Below are 21057 nucleotides of genomic sequence, written 5' to 3' on the forward strand. Positions count from 1 at the left end.
TTATTCTGAGAAAGTACAATCATAGTAATTATAGGAAAACATAAGGAAATATAAATAATTGTACAATCCCCATGGGCACCTCAAACAGCACCGTAGGAGTTTTATTAACAAGTACATTTGAGCAATCTGATTTGACTTTGTGATCATCTCTGAAAGTAAAGGAAGTTGACTTGGTTCTGCAAATAACAAGAGTATGTTCAGGCGGTGATAATGAGGACACAGAAACACATTAACTCCTTTAATAAGGACAAGAAAAGTGCTCACTGCTCATTAAACTGAAACAACATGGTAGATCTCAAACTGTTCACATTTTCTTAGCCAGTGAGTTAGAATAAAAACCCCTTTAACGATACTGTTTCCTCAGCTGCTACTGACTAGCATATCATCTAAGACCACGTTGGAAGAATCAATGTCAAGGTACAACTTTAGCAATTTTCTTCTGAAACACTTGTTACAGTATTCCGAATAAAATCGCCACGTTGGAATAACTTAAAATCCATGTGTCAGTCAGAACTTCCTAGTCAAAAAAACAAGCTGATCCATTTCTTGATAGAAAAACCATTGGAGTATATTGTCTTATTATGTAAACATTTTTAAGGACACATTCTAAGATGTGAACTATACCCTTCATTGACCTTGTTTCTCTCCAGGGAAATTTTTTAAGTTCCACAAGATCTGTACAAATGGCTGGTGTTAAATTAATTATTGTTGGCTTTTCCCAGCTGTGAGTTCATTCGGTTCTCATTTTCTAACTCATGACTTTCCATGAGCATGGATTGCTACGGCACGGAGAGTGTTCTCCAGGGAAAACTTAGACAATTGCTTTTTCATTAGGAGAACCATAGTCAATATGCTATAAATCACTCTGCAGCATGTCATCATAGAGCACTTTTTCAGCAGAGGAAAGGATTGCTTATAATTATCTGTGATGCTTTCATGTCTTACTGAGAATCCATAAATCAGGGCCTCTATCAGCTCTAAGCTGTAGAACAGCTTTCTTGAGAACTTTTCACATATACATTTTAAACAAAATATTATGAAGGTAATTATTTCCTTTGGAGTATATTTGAGATTAAAACCCTCAAAATTGACCCAAATTATAATAACCTCAAGAAATACCACAAGTAAGAAGCCATATTCTCAGATAACTCACTATCTGAGGACTCAAAATCAATGCTTCTACAGAGGGATTGTTATGATGGCATTTTAGAAATGGTATCTATTTTTGGTGGATATAAGGAGATACTGGAAAATGTATCACTGGTTATTTGAAAACAAAACATGGTATCTCTTTTACTGTTTTGAAGTCATTTTAAATCCAAATTTAAATCACCAAAATCAAATTTGTCATCTTTCATTCTAGAAAGACAGCAAACAGCATTTTGCCTGAGTGATATTCCCTGAAATGGGAATTTTAAATGGATTTTAAAGAATAAGATAGAAATATTTCCCTAGGAGGCATACACACACACACACACACACACACACACACACACAAGTATCTGTATATATAAGCGTGTGTCTGTGCATAAATGTATAGATATATATATATACATGCATACATACACACATTTAAGGGCTTTGGAGCCTACACACACGCGCACACACACACACACACACACACACACACACACACATACACACGTTTAAGGGCTTCAGAGGGAATTGTTTTGTTTTTACATCTTATACCTAGCTTTTAAACATTTGTCCCCTATTTCAGTATGAGCAAACAGGTTTTTTCAGAATTTCATTTGGAAGTCAGTTGTAAGAAATTTAGGAGAAATTTTCTAAAAACAGTGTTTGAATGGTATTTAGTCCTGGACTCTCAAAAACTTAATATCTGATATAGATTTAAAAAACCTGAACATTTATAATAAAAGTAATATATATGCATATATATTTCCAATACTGATTATTGACAAAACAATATTAATAGCACTGAATGATATTTGATGGTTTTAAAAATGTATTTTGGATACTTCTTGAAAAATAGATTTAATTTGATGAGAAGACATTGTCAAGGTTCTGAAGGAGGTTTGGATGCATTTTAAAGGCTTCAGAAGCTGATAATACTGGGGTTTTTTATCTCATTTTCTTGATAGCATCCTTTTCCCCTCAATACCAGTATGTCACTATTTTTGTACATATTAATCATAATTAGGGTCATATTTTGAGTAACAAAAGGAGTGGAGAGGGAAGCAAAGGAGAAAGATTTTTCTAAGGTAATTGGGCAAAATTTGAAGAAGAGACTAGAAAAAAAGGGGAGATTAAAGATAATTGCACACATGTGAAAAAATAGACTGAGGTGAAATTCAGTGTAAGTGATGAAAGACAAGAAAATAGGAGAACTTGGCATGTGCACAGTCCCTCCCCCAGGGAAAGGGGAAAGACGTTGTGAAGTTGTTGGGTCAGAGAGTTTCACACATTGCCCACCATGTAGACCTAGGACATATTGGACACTGTCCAGAACAAGGATAGGATTACAGAGTGGTTCTGGGGTGAGGGGAGAGGAAGGGGTAGATTAGGGAGGAAGAGCAGAACAGCTTCTGAGAGCTAAGTCTAGAAGACAGTGTGCAGTCGGTGGTTTATGGGTACAGGGTATTCACTGGTTGAATGCTGTCAACTCAAGGAGTTGTGTAAGTACAGGGAAACATTTACATGGAGAATTAACACATGAAGTTGGGAAAAATTGGTAATATCATAATTCCAACATCACAGTTGAGAAGCCTTTAGGTGTTATAGAATAGATAGTTTGCCTTGGAGTTAAGATGACCTTGTTTCAAGTCTTGCCTCTGATTTGTACCTGATGTGGGACCCAGTGCAGTTTACCATATCACTACCCTCTGGCAATTCCCAAAGATATTTTTCAGAGAAGGAGTTGTATTCTGGCAATGCAGTTTCCTCACCAGGATCTCCCTACACTGATGAAATCCCAGATGCAGTAAAAAGATAGATACGTAGATAGATAGACAGACAGACAGATAGAGATTCAGTTTTATATTTGTTTCAATTATAGACAGAAATATACTTGTCAGACATTTTGAAGAGAGAAGTCTAGGGGAAAAGATACTGACTCAAAGGATAGTAATGGGCTTGACAGGAATAAGAAAGTTCAAAAATGGGATGGTTTTGGAGAAACCACAATACAAAGATTTACAGTATAATATGTGCATATACAATCAAATTATGTAAATGTAGTAAACAGAATTAGGGTGCAAAAAGATGTCCCTCAAAAATTATAAAATATATGCTCAATTACAAAAACAATTAGAAATTAGTATCTCTAGGCTAATGACCATCCAATTTAACTCCTATAAAATTTACCAGCTAAGCATGAGAAAGTACTTTACACGTGTATGCACAGTTCAAGCATGGAGAAGTAGACAGAGAACAAAATATTCTCCCACATCTACCAATCTGTAACTTACAAATAGGCATCAGAATAAAAATTCATTGTATTGAAATCTACTTCCCCTTTGATTAATTTTTAATAGCAGTTTGTATTTGTGAAGTATATTTACTACTCTTAAAGGTATTTCCTGTTGAAAGATATTTGAGTTTGTCTGTAGTAGGGTTCTCAAAAGTAACACAAAAAAATGAACCTAAATGAAGGTATAGGGTGATAATGGCAAAGGTAAATTTCAAAAGTATTTCAGATGTCAATTTTGAGGGCCTGCTAAAGAATTACTTAAGTTCCAGATTATTACAAAGTCCCTACATTTTAAAAGGAAGGAAATTAACTGAAAACTGGCAGAATAACTGAATTTCAGAGCTGGAAGAAAACCCAACAGTCATCTAGAGAAATCTGTATATAAAAGGAATCTCCAGTATAAGATACCTGACAAGTAGTCATCTAGTTTCTGATGGAAAAATTCCAAAGCAGCCCTTTGCATTTTAGGACATCTCTAATTGTTAGAAAAGTCTTTCTAATTTCAAGCCTGTATTTGCCTCTTTGTAGATTTCACCCATTGTTCCTAGTTCTATCCTTGAAGACCAAACAGAGCAACTCTAATTCCTCTCTAATGTGACAGTCCTGAAAACACTTAAAGACGGCTATCATATTTCCCCTGAGTCTTCTCTACTCCAAATTAAACATCCCAGATTCCTTCAAATGATCATCATATGGTATAAACTCAAGGCTGTTCTTACTGCTCTGCTCTGGACCCTTCTACTTATCACTATCTTGCTTATGCTATGGTACCCAGAATTGAACAAAATATGCCAGAGGAGATATTATGAGGGCAGAGTACAGTGGGACTATTTCACTCTATTACTGAAAGCTTGGATCCTCTTAATGCAGTCCAAAATTGCTTTAGTTTTTTTGACTGCTACGTCACTTCTTACTCATAATGACCTTGAAGTCCACCAAAATCCCAGATCATTTGTGAAGTTGATTTATGTGTTCTCGAGTATAAGACTTTACATTTATGCCTATTGAATTTCATTTCCTTCAAAACAGCCCAATACTCTAGCCCAGCGTTCTCCAAAGGAGGAGCCAAGGCCCCAATGGATAACCAATCAGAGGGTCAGAGTCTCATTCTCCTCATGACAGCAAACTATGACAACCATACCACTCTCATCACCACTTAATAAATAATTTCAGCTTCCTGCTAATATCCTAGAGCTACACAGGCTTTTACCTCCCCCATTTTGTTCCAAGTGTTGACCCTACAGGGTGGTTTGAATTGTCCCTCTGTTGGAGTTCTAGCATTAGCACCTACATAGGCAAAATCTCCCCCACACACATATCCTGCCTGTCATATGGCCACTTGGCTATAAGATGTACCCGCTTTGGGGGTGCAGGGTAGTAGCTCATCAAAGCTCCTCTTTCCCTTTTATTTTCATTAAGGCAAAATGGGTTGCACAGTGTTAGCAGATATAGATAATGACTGCAATATATTATAAAAATTTGCATTATTGTTTCTCCAAAACCCATTCCTCTTTTGAACTTCCATATTTTTGTGAAGTATTAAATTAAATGTTTTCTTGAGAGTTGTCTCTACATTTTTAAATACTTGCTATATGCCAGGCCCTAGAGTTACAAACACAAAAGTTAGAAGTTCTTATCTCAAAGAGTTTATATTCTGTCAGGTGAGACAACATATAAACCTGTGTTTGCATACACACACACACACACACACACACACATGCAATAGATTCAAGATTATTTAGGGGGAGCAGGGTATTAGCAGTTCAATGGGTTAGGGAAGATTTCCTGTAGAATGTGGCATTTTAGCTGAAAGGTTAGGGATTCTAAGCTGTGGAGATGTGGAGGACTATAATATATATTCTTTTAATAATGGGGTGCTGATCTTTCCATATTAACAAATGCAGAATAGTGGAAAGGGTCTTAGGTGAGATCTGGACAGTTCAGGAAAGGCATCATATAGAAAGCTGAATCTTGAAGAAAGTTCGAGACTGTAAAAGGTCGAGATGATGAGGGTTACAATCTGGATTTATTTTTTATTTTCATAAGGGTGCTACTCATTCCCTATTAGCAAATGTGAAATAGTGAAAAGGTTCTTGTTTGAGAACTATAAAAGCTCTTTACCAGTTCATATTTTTTATGTGACTAGAAGGGACTCTAAAAATCTAAAACTTCTCCCCCTACCTCTATACACTTGCAGCAGCAGGAAGTAGTAGTGTAGTCATTGAGAACTGTCCTTCATTGTTGGCATAACCCCTCTCTCCCATAGCCCCATGAATCTCTGGGGATGCTAAGACAAGTAGTAGGAGATGTAGACTTGTGACTAGGTTGTTGACAAAAAGTGCCTTGGAAGAGACTTAGAGGAAGTTCAGTACTAGCACTTAAGCATGTGGTCACCCCCAAACATTTTGTCCATTAATTAACCAATTTGACTTCTAACCAATTTTTTTCTCATGTGACTTTATAGGTACACATAAAGAGGAAATGGTTAGATGTAAAAGGTATAAATAAACTGGAAAAAAATCCACTGTGGAAACATGGCATTAATCTTCAAAGCTTCTGTGCTTATACTTCTTTCTATCTTTTCCTATAAACAAGGACTTTTTAGTATTATTATCAGATCCATGTGTCGAAAATGCTGTGCAAATGCCAAATATTATATCTAGTAGTTTTCTTTGAAGAGGGACTATTTTCTGCAAAAAAAAAAAAAAATTCTGCACAGCAAAATAATTTACTATCTTAGTTTTTATAGGATGAAAGTTTACCTGAATAGAAGTAAGTTTCCACATCAGGATGAGAAAGTCTGAATCCAGGTTTCTAGATATATTCTGGAAATGGAATCAGAATAAAGAACCTAAGAGAATAACCCATCTACCCAAAGATTAAAAGCAAACAAAAAACAGTAGATAGAAAAAGACATTAAAAGCTCTTGATTTTTGTTATTCCTCAAGGAGATGCATAAAAGTAATACTCCAAAGTAATTCAGCTGCTGAATTTACCTTTGAAATCTTTAGTGAAAGAAATAAAAAGGGGAGAAACAGCATAGTCACTTAGGAGTTTATAAAAAGTTTTTCAAAAGGCGTAGCGAGCAAAATGCATGAAGAAATGCCGTATGTGGAAAAATTCCAAATTTCCTTGAAGCGGTAGGTATGTCATGTTGACAATTTATGACGCCTGTTCTATGAAACTGCAAAATAAACTGGTGGAAGAAACAGTGGATGCAATAAAGGTTTTTATTAGATACAACACTGAACATCAATATAAATAACTGTGCCTACTTAATAACAATTTATATTTGATTTATTTCATAGCATAAAGTATTAAAAAACACTTTTTCAGTTTCATTGGGTGATAACTTGAGATCTGAAAGGGATTATCTCATCCTTTTATGATCAGGAAAATGAGGTCCAGGGCTCTTATATGACTTGCCCACAGTCACAGAGTACACCATAGACAAGATTTAAACCTGTTACCCTGGAATCTATTGTCCCTACTTCTCCCTGAAATTTTCATCAGAAATTTCCCTTTCTTTATTCTTATTCATTCCTTCAGCTACTAGCTTTTCCTCATATAAATATACTCTAACAGTATTATTAACAAAAAAGAAAGAGCATCTGCTCAGATATTTTTGTAGCAACATTATATTCAGTTACAAAAATAGAAGGAAAAAACCCCAAACTTGGAAGCAACTTAAATGTCTAACAATAGGGGAATGTTTAAATACATTGTGGCAAAGGAATACTATAAAATTTAGGGGTGGGGAATTTGGCCACATGTGCCCTTCTTGATCTTGGGATATGGTTTTTTTACCAAGTCCAAATTTTACAGAACAAATCCTTTTATTAAAGAGGCTTGTTTTGTGAACTGTGGATTCAGTCAAAGGGCCACGCTTAAGGACCTAGAGGGCCATGAGTGACGTGGAGGTCAGACATTCTCCGCACCTGCAAGTATAAATCAGTTAAGATGGACAAGTGTTCAAGCTACAAAGAAACCTATGATAAACTTTTAAAGACAGTTAAAAGTCACATTACTGCTTACCAAATTAGTATGAATTGCCGAAAATAAGAAAATGGAAACTGAAGGGGGCAAGCTTGTCAGCAAATGGTCTACATTTATCCTCATATCCTTAGCTACTGATAGAAATTGTCAATTTGGTAAAAAAAAAAAAAAAAAACTAGCATAAATTTGAAGTCCCACAGAGGGTCTGCACATTAATTAGGCAGACTAAGTGCTGGGGAGCAGGGCAGTGAAGACAGTGGCTGTGACCTCAGGCTGCCTTAGAGAAACTTTACATTCAAATGTCTAAAGTAAGTTTGCTCCTACATGACACTAAGCAAACAGACCATGCTGTAGGTCTTCTCTTTTCCTGCAAATGAGGCTGCCCATCTATGAAAATTTTCTTTGCAACTGTAGAGGGGAAAAAAATGTTGTGAATTTAAAAATTAGGCAGTGTGGCAGAGCAGCATATGTGTGTTGAATCTAGAATCAGAGGACCTGGATTTGAATCCCGTCTTAGCCATTGACTACTAGTCAGACCCTAGGCCTGAAGAATCTTTATGGGGCTGCTCCCTTATCTGTAAAATGAAGGTATTTGACCAGCTGACCCCTGAGGTGTCTTCTGGCTCTAATTGATGATCCTGGGTCTTTGGAAATTTTCTTCTCTGTATTGGTAAATTCATGTTTTAGAATTCATTGAGACTGAAGAATTCATCAGAATTTTCTTTAAGGTACTAAAACTTTGGGTGAAATGTATCTTTTAATGGAGTGGGCTTATGTATAGGGTCAGTTGTCAAGGAGTGCTTCCCAGCCAAGTACCATGGCTGTTTTATAAGAATCTGTTTATCCAGTTCTTGTCTGTAGGTTGATGTAGGTTTGTTGCTTGTTTTTATTTGTTGTAGTGGTGGTGTTCTGGTGTAATGGAGAGGGCAGGTGGCTCCCATTCAATGTCTTTTAAAGGATATACCCGCAGAACCTGCAACCTAAGATCTTTCAGCTCTGTAAAACCAGCTGTTTATCGCATTCATGTCAAATAAGATACTTTGCTAGCCTCTCCCCAAAACAAGCAGCAAAGTCACACTATTATTTCATTAAGCCTCACAGAAGGAAGTGATGAGAGTATTATTGAGATAATACTTATAATAATGCTGATTACTGTAATAGCAATACAACATTGTAGGATTATTCCCCCCCTTTTTGGTGACCCAGCTGTAGTTCTGGGTGACTTTCTTAAGGCCTCTGTTTCTATTAGAAGTACCCTTAAGCCTCCTGATTGCAGATTATGCAGCCATCCTCTTGCAGTCTGTACCCCAAGAACTAGGGGCTCTCCTCTGTGCCTGTGGCTTCAGAGAAGGGAAGTTGGCTTTCATTTTGCCTGTCAGAATGTGCCCTATCTCAGACAATCAATAACAAGGAGTTGTTTAGTCACTTCTCAGTCGTGTCTGACTTTTCATGACCCTCTTTTGGGTTTTCTTGGCAAAGATACTGACCTGGTTTGCCATTTCCTTCTCCAGCTCATTTTACAGATGAGGAAACTGTGGCAATCAGGATTAAGCAGTTTGCCTAGAGTTACATAGCTAGTAAGTATCTGAAGCCACATTTGAACTTAGATCTCCCTGATGCCAGAGCAGATCCTCTATCCACATTTCTCCATGCCTGTCCTTCTGTGAAAATCTTAAGCTTTTTCAGTGAAGGAATTAGATCATAGATATTTAAAAGTTCATGGAAGGGGACACATCACTGCACTAGAGGAGGGCAAATGTCATTACTTTAAAAAAGTGAAAAGGAATGGATAATATAAACTATAAACCAACTAACTTGATTTTGAATCCTAATAAAATTATACGATATATTCTTATAGGAGTGGTTATTAACCATTTGGGGGAAAAAAGTCTTTATAAAGATCCAGTATGGCTTCAAGAATAGGTCATACCAGTCTAATCTCATTTCTTCTTTTATTTTAACAAAACTACTAGACTGCTACATCAAGAGAATTCTGTAGACGATACCTAAATTTATTAGCAAAATGCTTAAGAAAGTCTCTCCTGCTTTTTATGCATTCAAGATATATGGGCTGGATAATAGGATAATATGGTGCATTGGTAACTGATTGAATGGCTGAGTCCAAACACTAATTTGTAGTGGTTCATTTTTAACTTGGAAAATTGTCTCGGGAGAACTTCCCTAGGGATCTGTGCTTGGCCTATGCTGTTTTATATGTTTGCCAATAACTTAGGTAAAGGTATAAATGACATATTTGTCAAATTGCATACATTAGGAGGGTAGACTAACGTATTGGATACCAACATCAAGATCTAATAATATGTCAACAGGCTAGAACAATTGGCCAAATTTGATCAAATGAATTTTAATAGGTACAAGTGTAAAGTTTTTAACTTGAATTTAACAAAGCTGCCTATCCCCTATGAAACTGGGGAGCTAGATAGCAGGGGTTTTTTTCTGAAACAGATCTGGTGTATTTTATAGACTAAAAGTGCTACAGTGATAAGATTTTTATGTACTATAAGGGTGATACAATTTTATTTGTATTAAGAGAGGCATAGCGTCCAGGATTATCAAGGTGATAGTTCCATTTTATTGTACCCTAATCATCCTCCATTCTAAATATATTGTTCAGTTCAGGGTCATTTATAAATATAAAAATAAAGGTAAACCAGAATAATATAGGTCCTCAAAATACATAGTATACTAATAAATGTTTAACAACCCTCTCCCTAGGAGGAAAAAGACACATTTAATCTGCATTATTAACACTTTCTTAAGTCTAGACAATCCACAACACAACAAATGAAGCCCTGATTTGTAGTTTGCCCATTTCAGAGGTGTAAAGCCTCACACTGAAAATTTAATAATTGTCTGGATCCCATTCAAGTTGTAGTACACCTATGCATCTACAGATCAACTGAAGCAACTGGGAATGTTTTAAGTTTAAGTAGATTGATGGGATAGCTGTTTTCAAAAAATCTGAAGGACCATAACTTTGATAAGAGATTAGATTTGTTCATTTGTCCTCAGAGGACAGAACTAGAAAGATGGGAAAAGTTGAAAAGAAGAAAATTAAGATTTAATGTAAGAGCTATCCAAAAGTGATTTGGCTGCCTCACAAGGTGCTGGATTTTCCTTAATTAGAGATTTTCAAGCAAAGACCACTTATTGAGTATTTTATAAAGATAATTCTTCTTCAATCATAGTTTGGTATAAATGGCTTCTGAGTTCTCTTACATCTCTGAAAAAAGACCAGGACACGGGTTGAGGGATTAGCCTTAGTAGAATAAGGATACCTCTTCCCTTGACAAGATAATTCAGTAGAATTGGATGGAAAGTCATTTCTTAAAACAATTAATTCATTTAATTTTACTCCCCTACCAATTTTTTCACCAACTTTTATCAAAGTACAAGTGACTACCCAAAGAATATTGGTTAGACACAACAAGCTTGTTTGCAATAGCTGATGACCTTAGGTGCTTATTAGGGCTATTTAGATGAATTCTGTTCTAATGAAGCTGCAGAAAGTCATAGACCACACAAAAATTTAATTAGCTAAAAGTCCATATCATACTAAAATACTAGTAACTAGGGTAATGCCCAGCAAGTGTTTCAGTATGATTCCATTGTACCTACATACAAGAAATTTTGTGATAGAGTAATAAGAGCACCAAATATGGAAAAACTGGTTTTCTGTCCTTATTCCTCTGCTTTCTGTGTGACTTGGGCAAGTCACATAAGCCCCTGGTGGTCCTCAGTTTCCTCATCTGTAAAATGCAGAGTTTGGACTATGTGTCCTATAAAGTCTCTTCCAGTTCCAAATCTGTGATTTTATTATCTATGAACTTAGAAGAAAGGTAAGAAGGGCTCATTCTTTCCCAGGAATTTCCCCAACTGCTAGTTTCAGATCAGTCTGGAGAACATAATTCTCAGATGAGTTTGGCCATGGTTTCTTTCAGAAATAAAAACACAAAAATCTGTTATCCATAGCTGGGGAAAATTTAATCTAGTTCCCTCAGAGGAATGAAAAAATATTGGGTCTTAGTACAGTGTATAGAAGCAGTAGATGACTGGAGTCCAGTGGTTTAGGGAGAACATGGAGAAGTAAGGAAACTAATGGGAAAGTGATTTAGAACTTGCAGAAATAAATGTAAAAGTAGAAAGGAAACTCATTTTGTTTCCTCCTGTCCTCTTTTCCTTTATATTGAGAAGTAGCTAGTAGCTAAGTAGAGCAATTAATTTGATGACTATCTTTGAAAGGGATTGTCACTGAATTCTTTGCTTTTTGTCTTTGAGTCAGCCATGCGCATCTCCGTTTCATCGTTTTCTAGTCCAACGTGTCAAGGGTCCCTTGGATAACTTGGTGTGCCAGTTCTTTATACCTCATCTATTAGGCAAGCAGCCCAGCCCTGCTGTGGTATCAGATATCTGAAGACCAATTCTAAATTTTTATAATTCTGATGTTGCCTTCCCAAGAACTTATCTTTCATCTTTACATCACTGTTGTTAAAAATAACTCTTCCTTACAACAGAGGTATCAAGCATTGTTTGCCTGAATGAAGCCTGAACCTGATTAAAATGTGATAGGGAAATTTTTAACAAAATAAATTTTAAAAAACAATATGACATAAATATTGTTACTTTGTGGTTTTCTAAATCAATATGTAGCCTTCAGGGATCCATTTCTATTTGAGTTTCACAGCACTGCCCTACAATACTGTTTTATTTAAAGATGTTTTGTGGTGTCTGTTAATCGTGTTAGGTGTGTCTGAGAAAAAGCACATTACAATGATTTTTAAATATTATTATTATCTATATTAAGGTTGTCCTCAGTGTGATTAATCAGAAGTTGACTATATTTGATTTTAGGAATTTATTTTTAAATTACTCTCGCATAGGAGTGTTTCTGCTGTTCAGAGAATTTGATACTTCAAACATAATTATGAAGATATTTAGGAAACCTGGAAAAAGATGAGCTGTAAAACTTTATTTAGCTTCCTTTCCTACATCCTCGCTCAACTTACTGAAGTTATCATTCTACGCTGGTAATAGATGGCCTTATTTCTTAAATTGATGTAAAGTGTCAATTTATACAGTATCTCTTTCCCTCTGTGGCTTCTTATGTTTGTGACTCATACCTTTCCAAAAGGTCATAATAATAATAGGAATTTTAAAGCTTTTTTTTACTTGGTCTTATTAAAAACAGTAAGTTGATAAATAACTTAGATCGATTGCATACTGTTAAAAGATTTCCTGAAGAACAATTTCTGTAGGGATAACTGAGTTGGCCATATAGCTGTGTACAGTTCACATGCCTCATCTCATCTGTTAGTAAACTATAAACTTCTTGAGAGTATTGACATTATAAATAATATCTTTGTGTGACTCCATTGCACACAGTTTGGTCTCAGTACTTGTGGATTACTCTTAGGGGTATGCATATCAATGCAACAATTGTAGTATTACCTTTGAGGTGTTTCTAGATTGTTTCTGATTCGTATTCTGTGTCTCTCAGTTTTACAGGGGACTCTAAACTTGCCTCAAGCATGCGTTATGTGGAAACACAGTCCATGCAGATTGGAGCTTCATATATGATACAGTTCAGTCTGGTGATGGGATGTGGTCAGAAATATACTCCCCATATGGACAACCAGGTGAAACTAGACTATTCTACCAACCATGGTCTTACATGGCACCTTGTACAGGAGGTAAGGCTTTATGATTGGGTCCTTTATTTAAAAACTACTGATAGTAAATTTTCACAGGAATTGAAGAAACAGCTTACCAAAAAATTTAGGTTTGAAAAGGAATCACAAAATTGGTTGATTCACTTTGATAATCCTTTGTTTAGCTATTCTGATCAAAGAACTAGATAGAAGGTTTGTGGTTAAATCATATATTCTTTGTAATCCAAACTTTTTATGTTGCAAAAATCTTTTTAAAAGCATTCATTCTGAAGCAGCTAAGTGGTCCAGTGAATAAAGCACCAACCCTGGAGTCAGGAGGACCTGAATTCAAATTCTGTCAGTCATTTACTAGCTATGTAACCCTGGGCAAGACACTTAACATTGATTGTTTCCCCCAAGAAATTATTCCTCCTTCTCTTATACTAGTATAAACTGGATGTCAATAAATGAGTGAGAACTAAAATGGTTTATTAGAGGAAGATTCATTCATAGGTATTTTGTAATCCTAGGAAGATAGATGCTAGCATCCTGTGTTACTATAGGTAGGGAGTAGGATACTATAAGTAATGAACATTATGAAAGGAAAAGCTGACTTCTTTGAATAGAATCCCTTGTCAATCTTTAATTCCTGCATGTGCAGAAATAGGATGATAACTAAAAGAATATTTCAAGAAAAAAAACTAACAAAAGCTGTTAATTCAAAAACAAACAATACATAACAGTGTCATGTCATTTACAAGATGCAAAAACCTTCTATTTTATGCAAACTTGTTTAGAGTAGTGTCCATTTAATGGTGCCCTGTGTTTTAAAAAGGAACTAGAGGCAATCCAGAGGAGATTTACAAAAATGATTAGATGAAATGAAAAATTATAAACATGTTAAAGAATATATGTTGTTTAATTTGAAGAAAAGGAGATTGGGGGGTAATTTTAGATACTCTCTTAAAATATAGAAAAGGCTATATGAGTGCATTGTTCTGATGTTCTAAATCACCACAGAGGGGGGAAGAAGTAAGTATATAAAGAGCATGCATGTGCACACATACGCACATTCGCACTTGCACACATGCACACACACATATACACATTCATGCACATGTGTTTAGGATAGACATGGGAAATCCATGGCAATAGGCTTAAACAACAAGGTAGGCTAATATAAGAAGCTGTAGGATATATAACCCTAGAGATCTTTCTTCCAGGCAGATAGGTGAGAGTATTAAATTGTTCAAATGTGACTCTTTCCATGCTTATCACTTTTCCTTGTGACTACATTTCCCTTGGCCTCCCTTTCCACTTACCTTTACTGTAACTGAACGTTTCTGATATTTGCCAAATATTTAATCTTTCTAAATATAAAAATTCTTTAAGGCAGAGACTATTTTTTGCCTTTTTATCTTCAGCACCTAGGACAATGCCTGGAACATCATAGGTACTTAATAAATACTGGTTGAATTGAATTTTTAAAGTTTTGTTGCTGTTGTTAAGCAATAAAAAATAATCAATGACTAAATTCATTATGAAAGGGCAGAGATATATTTACTACTTGAAGTTCATATCACTAAAATACATAGTGAATTCAACAAATATTTTAACAAAAAAATTTTAAGTATCTACTAGGTATAAGACCTATGCTAATAGCCAAACATTCAAAAATGAACTGCAGCCTCTGCTTTCAAGAAATTAACAGTCTAATTTGGTGGGAAACACATATACATAAATCAGTATGACAGACAGAAAAAGGAAAGATTCAGATAAAGTATATTTAGGGAATTTAATCTAATTTAAATTTTCAAAGAAAATCTAAAGGAAAAAGAGGGAACTCTTTCACATTGGGGCTAGGAAACCAGGAAAAGTTTCAAGGAAATGTAAGCATTTCAACAGACAGAAATGAAGAGAATGTGTATATTCCAGGCATTGGGGGGGGGGGGGGAACCCTGCAAATTCTCAGGGGAGGAATAATAGGAGAAAATATTGAATAACAGCTACTGATTGAGCTTGGATAGTGTAAAGTGCTTTTTCTCTCCCTACCTACTCCCACACCCACACTGGACAAAAGAAAAAAAACTCATGTAACAAAAATGCATAGTCAAGCATTAGCTTCCCATATTAATCATGTACCAAAATGTATTTTCACTCTGTATCTTGAGTTCCTTGCCTCTGTGTCAAGAGATGAATAGCATTCTTCATCATCACTTCTCTGGAATCATGGTTGATAATTAATCTAATTCTTAAATCTTTCTAAGCTGTTTGTCTTGCATCAATTGTTCTGCTCACTTTTTTCTCCATTAATTCATACAAACCTTTCCAACTATTTCTGACATCCCTTATTTCTTATGGCATAGAGGTATTCTATTGATATGCAACAATTTGTTTATCCCACAATCAATGGACATCCTCTTACTTTAAAGGAGTATTTATTGTAACCCAGAGAGATCTAATGAAGATTTTTGATTGGATGAGTGGCCTAATCAGACTGGCATCTTGGGGAGATTATTTTGATAGTTCGCATGTAGGATAGATTAGCAAAAAGACCAAATTAAGGGAGGCCAATTAGTATATTATAGTATTTTAGGTGAGAGATAGTGTGATCTTTAATTAGGGGTTATGTAGAGAAGAAGACGAATGTGAGAGAGGTCGTCATGGTAGACTTGATAATACTTGGAAGCTGAATGAATATACAGAATGAGGAATGAAAAAAAAATCAAGAACATCTTCAGAGTTATAAACCTGAGGAGGGTACACAGGAACTGAAAAAATCGTTGTGCCTTCAACAAGGATAGGCAAGTCCATAGAAAGGGGCATGTTTAGCAGGGAAAATAACGAATTCTGTCTTGGTTCTATTGAGTTCAAAATGCCTACAAGGTGTGGAGGAAGAAATGTCTAGTCGGTGGGTAACTCATGTAGGTTGGAATTCAGAACAGAGATTAAAGGTAGATAAATAGATATATTAGTCATCATAGCAGAGTTCCTGGAACATAGAAGGTATTATATAAGTATTTATTCCCTTCCTTTTCCCTTTTCTTCCTTATTTATGTAGATAGAATAATTGAAGCTAGGAAAGTGTATGAGATTGGCAAAGGATCATGTAAAGAGAAAGAAAAGGGCTAAGCAGAGAGCACTGGTGGACAACCACGTTAGTGAACAGAAAGAGGAAGACGAACCAACCTAGAAAACTGAGAAGGAGTGCTCAGAGAGCCAGGAGAAACTAGGGTAATAGAAGCCAAAGGAAGAGAGGTTATCATGAAGGATCTAAAGTCAATAGTATAGAAACCTAAGAGGAGAGAGGACAGAGAAAAGTTTGTTGAATTTTTCAATTCAGGATCATTTGTGAATTTGAACAAAAGTAATTTCAGTAAAGTCACAGAGTTAGAAAGTCTGATATATGGGCATTTGTTTTGTTTGGCCACACAATTTTTGTTTCCAAGGACTTCGCTTTTCTTTCTTTTTTTCAATTGGGAGGTGGGAGGGCTTCCCCCCAACAAAGAAAAAATTTAGAAGAGAACAGAGGAAAAGTCAAAAGGAATCACAGACATCAGGACAGCTTTGTAAGTGACTTGTTGAATTTATAATATGCTTTACCTGAAAAAAAATAGTAAACTATATAATAGAAATTTATGTATAATCCTCTCCTTCTGCTTCCCAAAGTATGTGAAAATCTTCCTTATATTTGGTGTTTATTATTATATTTATAATAATATTTTTAAAGATTAAGTAGATAGTGAGAAAGTAAAGGCAGTAAGAATAGAAGTATAACAGTGAAGGGAAGAGAGATATCATTTCGTACAAAGCAGCAGGGTTAATGGAAGGTCTTTTAGAACAGGAAGGACTTTGGCTTACTTGCAGGCACAGGAAAAATTCAATGGTTAAGTCAAGATTGACAATGAGAAGGGAGAGATGGAGCAAAAAGTGATGGGAGCAGGTAGTCTTAAATTCACTAATAGAAAAATTAGCCTTGACCAAGAGCAGGGCTAGTTTGAACTAGAGAGAAAGAGTAATGGATGGGTGATACTTTGAAGGATGGAGCAGGAAACAGGACAAGTATTTATAGCTTCAATCTTTTCATTTCAGTGGATAATATGTTCTAGTGAGTATGAAAGTAGAATTGTGAGTCTGAGCAGAGAGAAGATGCAGACCAGTATCTGTGAGGAATCAGATAGTCAGTAAGAGATGAATAAAAGCTATGTCATGAATCGTGAGGACCCAATTGAAGTAAGCATGAATTGACTGAATTATGCTTTCCTAACATAGTGTTAAAATATTCAGATTTAACAGCAGAGGAAGTCAATGAAGAGATTATCCAATATTGGTCATTAGAAGGGCAGGAAGAGTGGAAGAGCTTGGCAGCTAGTCAATAAGAGTATGGGGTCTGGAGTTAGGAAGATTTTTTCATGAGTTCAGATATGGCCATAGACACTTCTTAGCTACGTGACCCTGGGCAAATCACTTAACTATGTTTGCCTCAGTTACCTCATCTGTAAAATGAGCTGGAGAAAGAAATGGCAATCCACTCTAGTATCTTTGCCAAGAAAATCCTGAATGGCGTCATAAGGAGATGGACTTAAGTGAAATGACTAAACCACAAAGAGGGGAATGTCAAAAAGGAGCAATGGTTCAGTGCTGGAGTGTCTTCTATACTGTTTCCATGTCAATATGCATCCACTACAGGAGTGTCAAGACAGAAGAGAAGATGACTACTTACGCTTTAGGGAGTGAGGACAGAGAACAGAGAGAATAAACTACAATGACAATCTCGGATTTGTATCACAGAAGGCACATTGCAGACAAGAAGTAGGATAAGAAGGGCTGAAGCACCAGAGGAAAGAAAAGAGAGAAATTTCAAGATACATGATACAGTGAACACTGAGTGACTGAGGTAGAATGGATATGGTGTTAGTGGAAGCTGGATGAACTAACAGTTAGAGGGCTAGAAGCATTGTTGCTTTAAGTATTAAGGTTTCTGAGGATAATTGGGAGGAATGGAGTTAGACAGCAAGACTTTAAGAATTATATATTGTTACTAAAGGTCAAAAGTTAGGAAAATACATCAATAAAGTTAGCCTAAGGTTAGCCTAAGTCCCTTAGTATGTGTGTGTATGTACATTTAGTTCATTTAATTGCATTTAAGCATCTACTTCTGAATATTTCCAAAATATTCTAGTCTTATGAAAACATGACTTACATCCAAATCTGACTGGTACAACGTAGAACCTTCTAAGAGCTTGTTCATTTCTAGAATGAAGAAAATTTGATGTGGAGGAAAAAAGAAAAAAGGAAAAGATAATCTTGATCTTTCATTGGTTTTTATTTAGGAATGCCTTCCAGGAATGCCTAGCTGTCAAGAATTTACATCTGCAAGCATCTACCATTCCAGTGAATTTACACAGTGGAGAAGGATCACTGTACTTCTTCCTCAGAAAACATGGTAAGAGATGTTATTTTAAAATATTGTTATCTTTACCTTGGTGTACCCTAGATTTGCCATATGACTATTTATATGGACATGGTTAGATTAAAGCATTAGTTAAGTACAATGAAGATCTTTTTGTTTTGTTTTGTTTTTACTTATAGAAATGAGGGTTCTTGTGTGTTTTAAGAACATCATTGAATATTTGTGTTAGCAGGAAATATAAACTTTTAATTTCATCTAAAAATTGTGTTTCATAAATTAAATGTCCTTTTCTCCTTGTTTCCTGAAATGATCTCACCAATTCACAGTGTTGTGGAAATAGTATTGGATTGAGAAGCAGAAGACCTGGGTGATCCCTCATCATCCCTCAAGATCTTTGTGATCTTAAACAGTTCTTTAAAACTCTATGAACCTCATTAACTCATCTGTAAAGTGAAGAGAATGACTAAATAACTCTTAAATTCCATTGAAAATCTAATATCATACATTTTTTTCCAAGAAGGAACTTCATGCCCAGAAAAAGGACATAGAGCTTACTTAAAACTGTATCCCTCTTGAATTGCTATCCTTTCAATACCATATTCTGAAAAGAAAATCAGAAAAAATGAAAGAAATTCCTGTTTGGAATTTTTATAGTATTTAGTATAAAGATTTTATTGTTGGTCAAAAAATTAGATGTCATTTCTAGGTTTATTTCTAGGTTTTATTTTCCCAAAGATCAAATTTTTTTTATAATAAAATAACTATTTATCTTTAAGGATGAGGCTTTATGTTAGTTGGAATTTAAAATTCTGAAATTTGTTTTCCATTCATTTTCCATGCCTTCATTCTGCTTTCTAACTTCTTTTCCCATGCTTTTCACTAATGTATCTCCCCTTTGCCTAACCCTCTTCATTTTTGTATCTCTGCTGCTCAGTTTATAATTAGACCTTTTTTAAAAATTTCAAATAGAATCTTTTTAAATGTGGTATATTTAATTGAAAGACTATTAAGTGAAAAACTAAAGATTATTCAATAATCAAGTTTTGAATTATTATAGTAATATTTCAAATTGCAAAAAGCGAACAATAAATAAAAAATGAAAAGATTAAAAATTGTTGTCGTTCAGTTGTTTTTCAGTTTTGTCTGACTCTTTGTGACCCCATTTTGGATTTTCTTGGCAAAGATACTGGAGTGGTTTGCCATTTCCTTCTCTAGTTCATTTTACAGGTGAGGAAACTGAGAAAAACAGGGTAAGTGACTTGCCCAGGTTTACAGAGCTAGTAAGTATCTGAGGCCATATTTGAACTCAGAAAAAAGAGTCTTCCTGACTCAGCATTATTTAGATTATTTTTTCGTTATAGTTAAGATTTTTAAAAGGTCATCTTATTAATCACTATTCAAAGTAATTTCAAAAATCATAGGAACAGAGATCAGAGGTTATCGAATTCATCCTTCTTTATTTTACAGATGGGGAAACTAAGGCCCAGAGAGGTTAAATAACTTGCCCAAAAATATTTATCAGTGAAGTGAAAGAAAAAGATATGACAGTTCCTGGATGGAATAGACAGGTAAAGGGAAGGAAGGAATACAGTGAACTACACATGTCTTTAAGCAAATAAGAAGCCAGTGGAGAGGGTGAGAATGGTATTACATGAGGTGAGAATAACTGCTATAACAAGATCCTGGAACAGGCAGTGTGGAATAGGGTCAAGAGCAGGAGTGTTATTAAAGATTACCCGAAGTAAGAGGTTCCCAGCTCTAGAATGACTGAAAGCCAGAAAGCCAAGAATTCTATGTCAGTATTTGTGAAGCATCAAAGTGGCAAATCATGGATTAAAGGGTGAGTATGGAGGCAAGTAAAGCCAGAGTAGGAAAGATAGACTTGGAAAATAGCAGTAGGTCAGGAGATTAGAGTCTGTGATAAAGGCCAAGAGTAGCTTTAGTACTGAGATAGCTAGGTGGCACAGAGGATAGTGGGCCAGGCATGGAGTAAGGAAGACTTATCTTTCAGAATTCAAACGGGTGACCCTGGCAAGTTACTTAATCCTGCTTGCCTCAGTTTCCTCATCTGTAAGATGAGCTGGAGACTCCAATACCTTTGCCAAGAAAACTCCAAATGGAATCCGTAAGAGTTGGATGTGACTGAAATGACTGAACAGCAAAGTTTAGTATGAATGAAAGACAAGGGGATGGAAAATAAGTTATAGCTGGAGACAGTAGAATTTTAGAGCAAATTAGAGAGTAGAATTTTAGACCCACATTAGTGGGACAATCCTGAGAGATGACGTTGAAGGTCTGACTGTACTGTGGCTAAAATAAAGTGTTCAGTCATTGAAATTGAAGGGGATCGAAGAATCGTGTGGTCAGACTGTTGAAACAGTTCTCAGCATGAATCTCGTCATCAGTGGAGATGGCAGGATCAATTTTAACAGTGAGTCACTGAGAAAGTTTGGAGAGGGACCTTCCAGTCAGTAGATGACAACAAGGCCAAAACCTATGTTCATTAGGCCCTTGAGTGCAGAGGTATCAAACCTAGATGGGAATTGAGG

General features: G+C 35.6%; 1 protein-coding gene across 2 annotated transcripts in view; it reads left to right on the forward strand.

Moving 5' to 3' along the window:
• RELN (reelin) overlaps positions 1 to 21057 on the forward strand; it is a 553318-nt gene that overhangs the window by 385940 nt on the left and 146321 nt on the right. For both annotated transcript variants that reach the window (XM_072653135.1, XM_072653136.1), the window contains exons 21-22: positions 12945 to 13137; positions 18429 to 18541. In XM_072653135.1, coding sequence (XP_072509236.1) covers positions 12945 to 13137; positions 18429 to 18541 — 306 coding nt within the window. The remainder of the gene's footprint in view (positions 1 to 12944; positions 13138 to 18428; positions 18542 to 21057) is intronic.

The sequence above is a fragment of the Notamacropus eugenii genome, chromosome 3 (assembly GCF_028372415.1).
Source record: "Notamacropus eugenii isolate mMacEug1 chromosome 3, mMacEug1.pri_v2, whole genome shotgun sequence".
NCBI lineage: Eukaryota > Metazoa > Chordata > Mammalia > Diprotodontia > Macropodidae > Notamacropus > Notamacropus eugenii.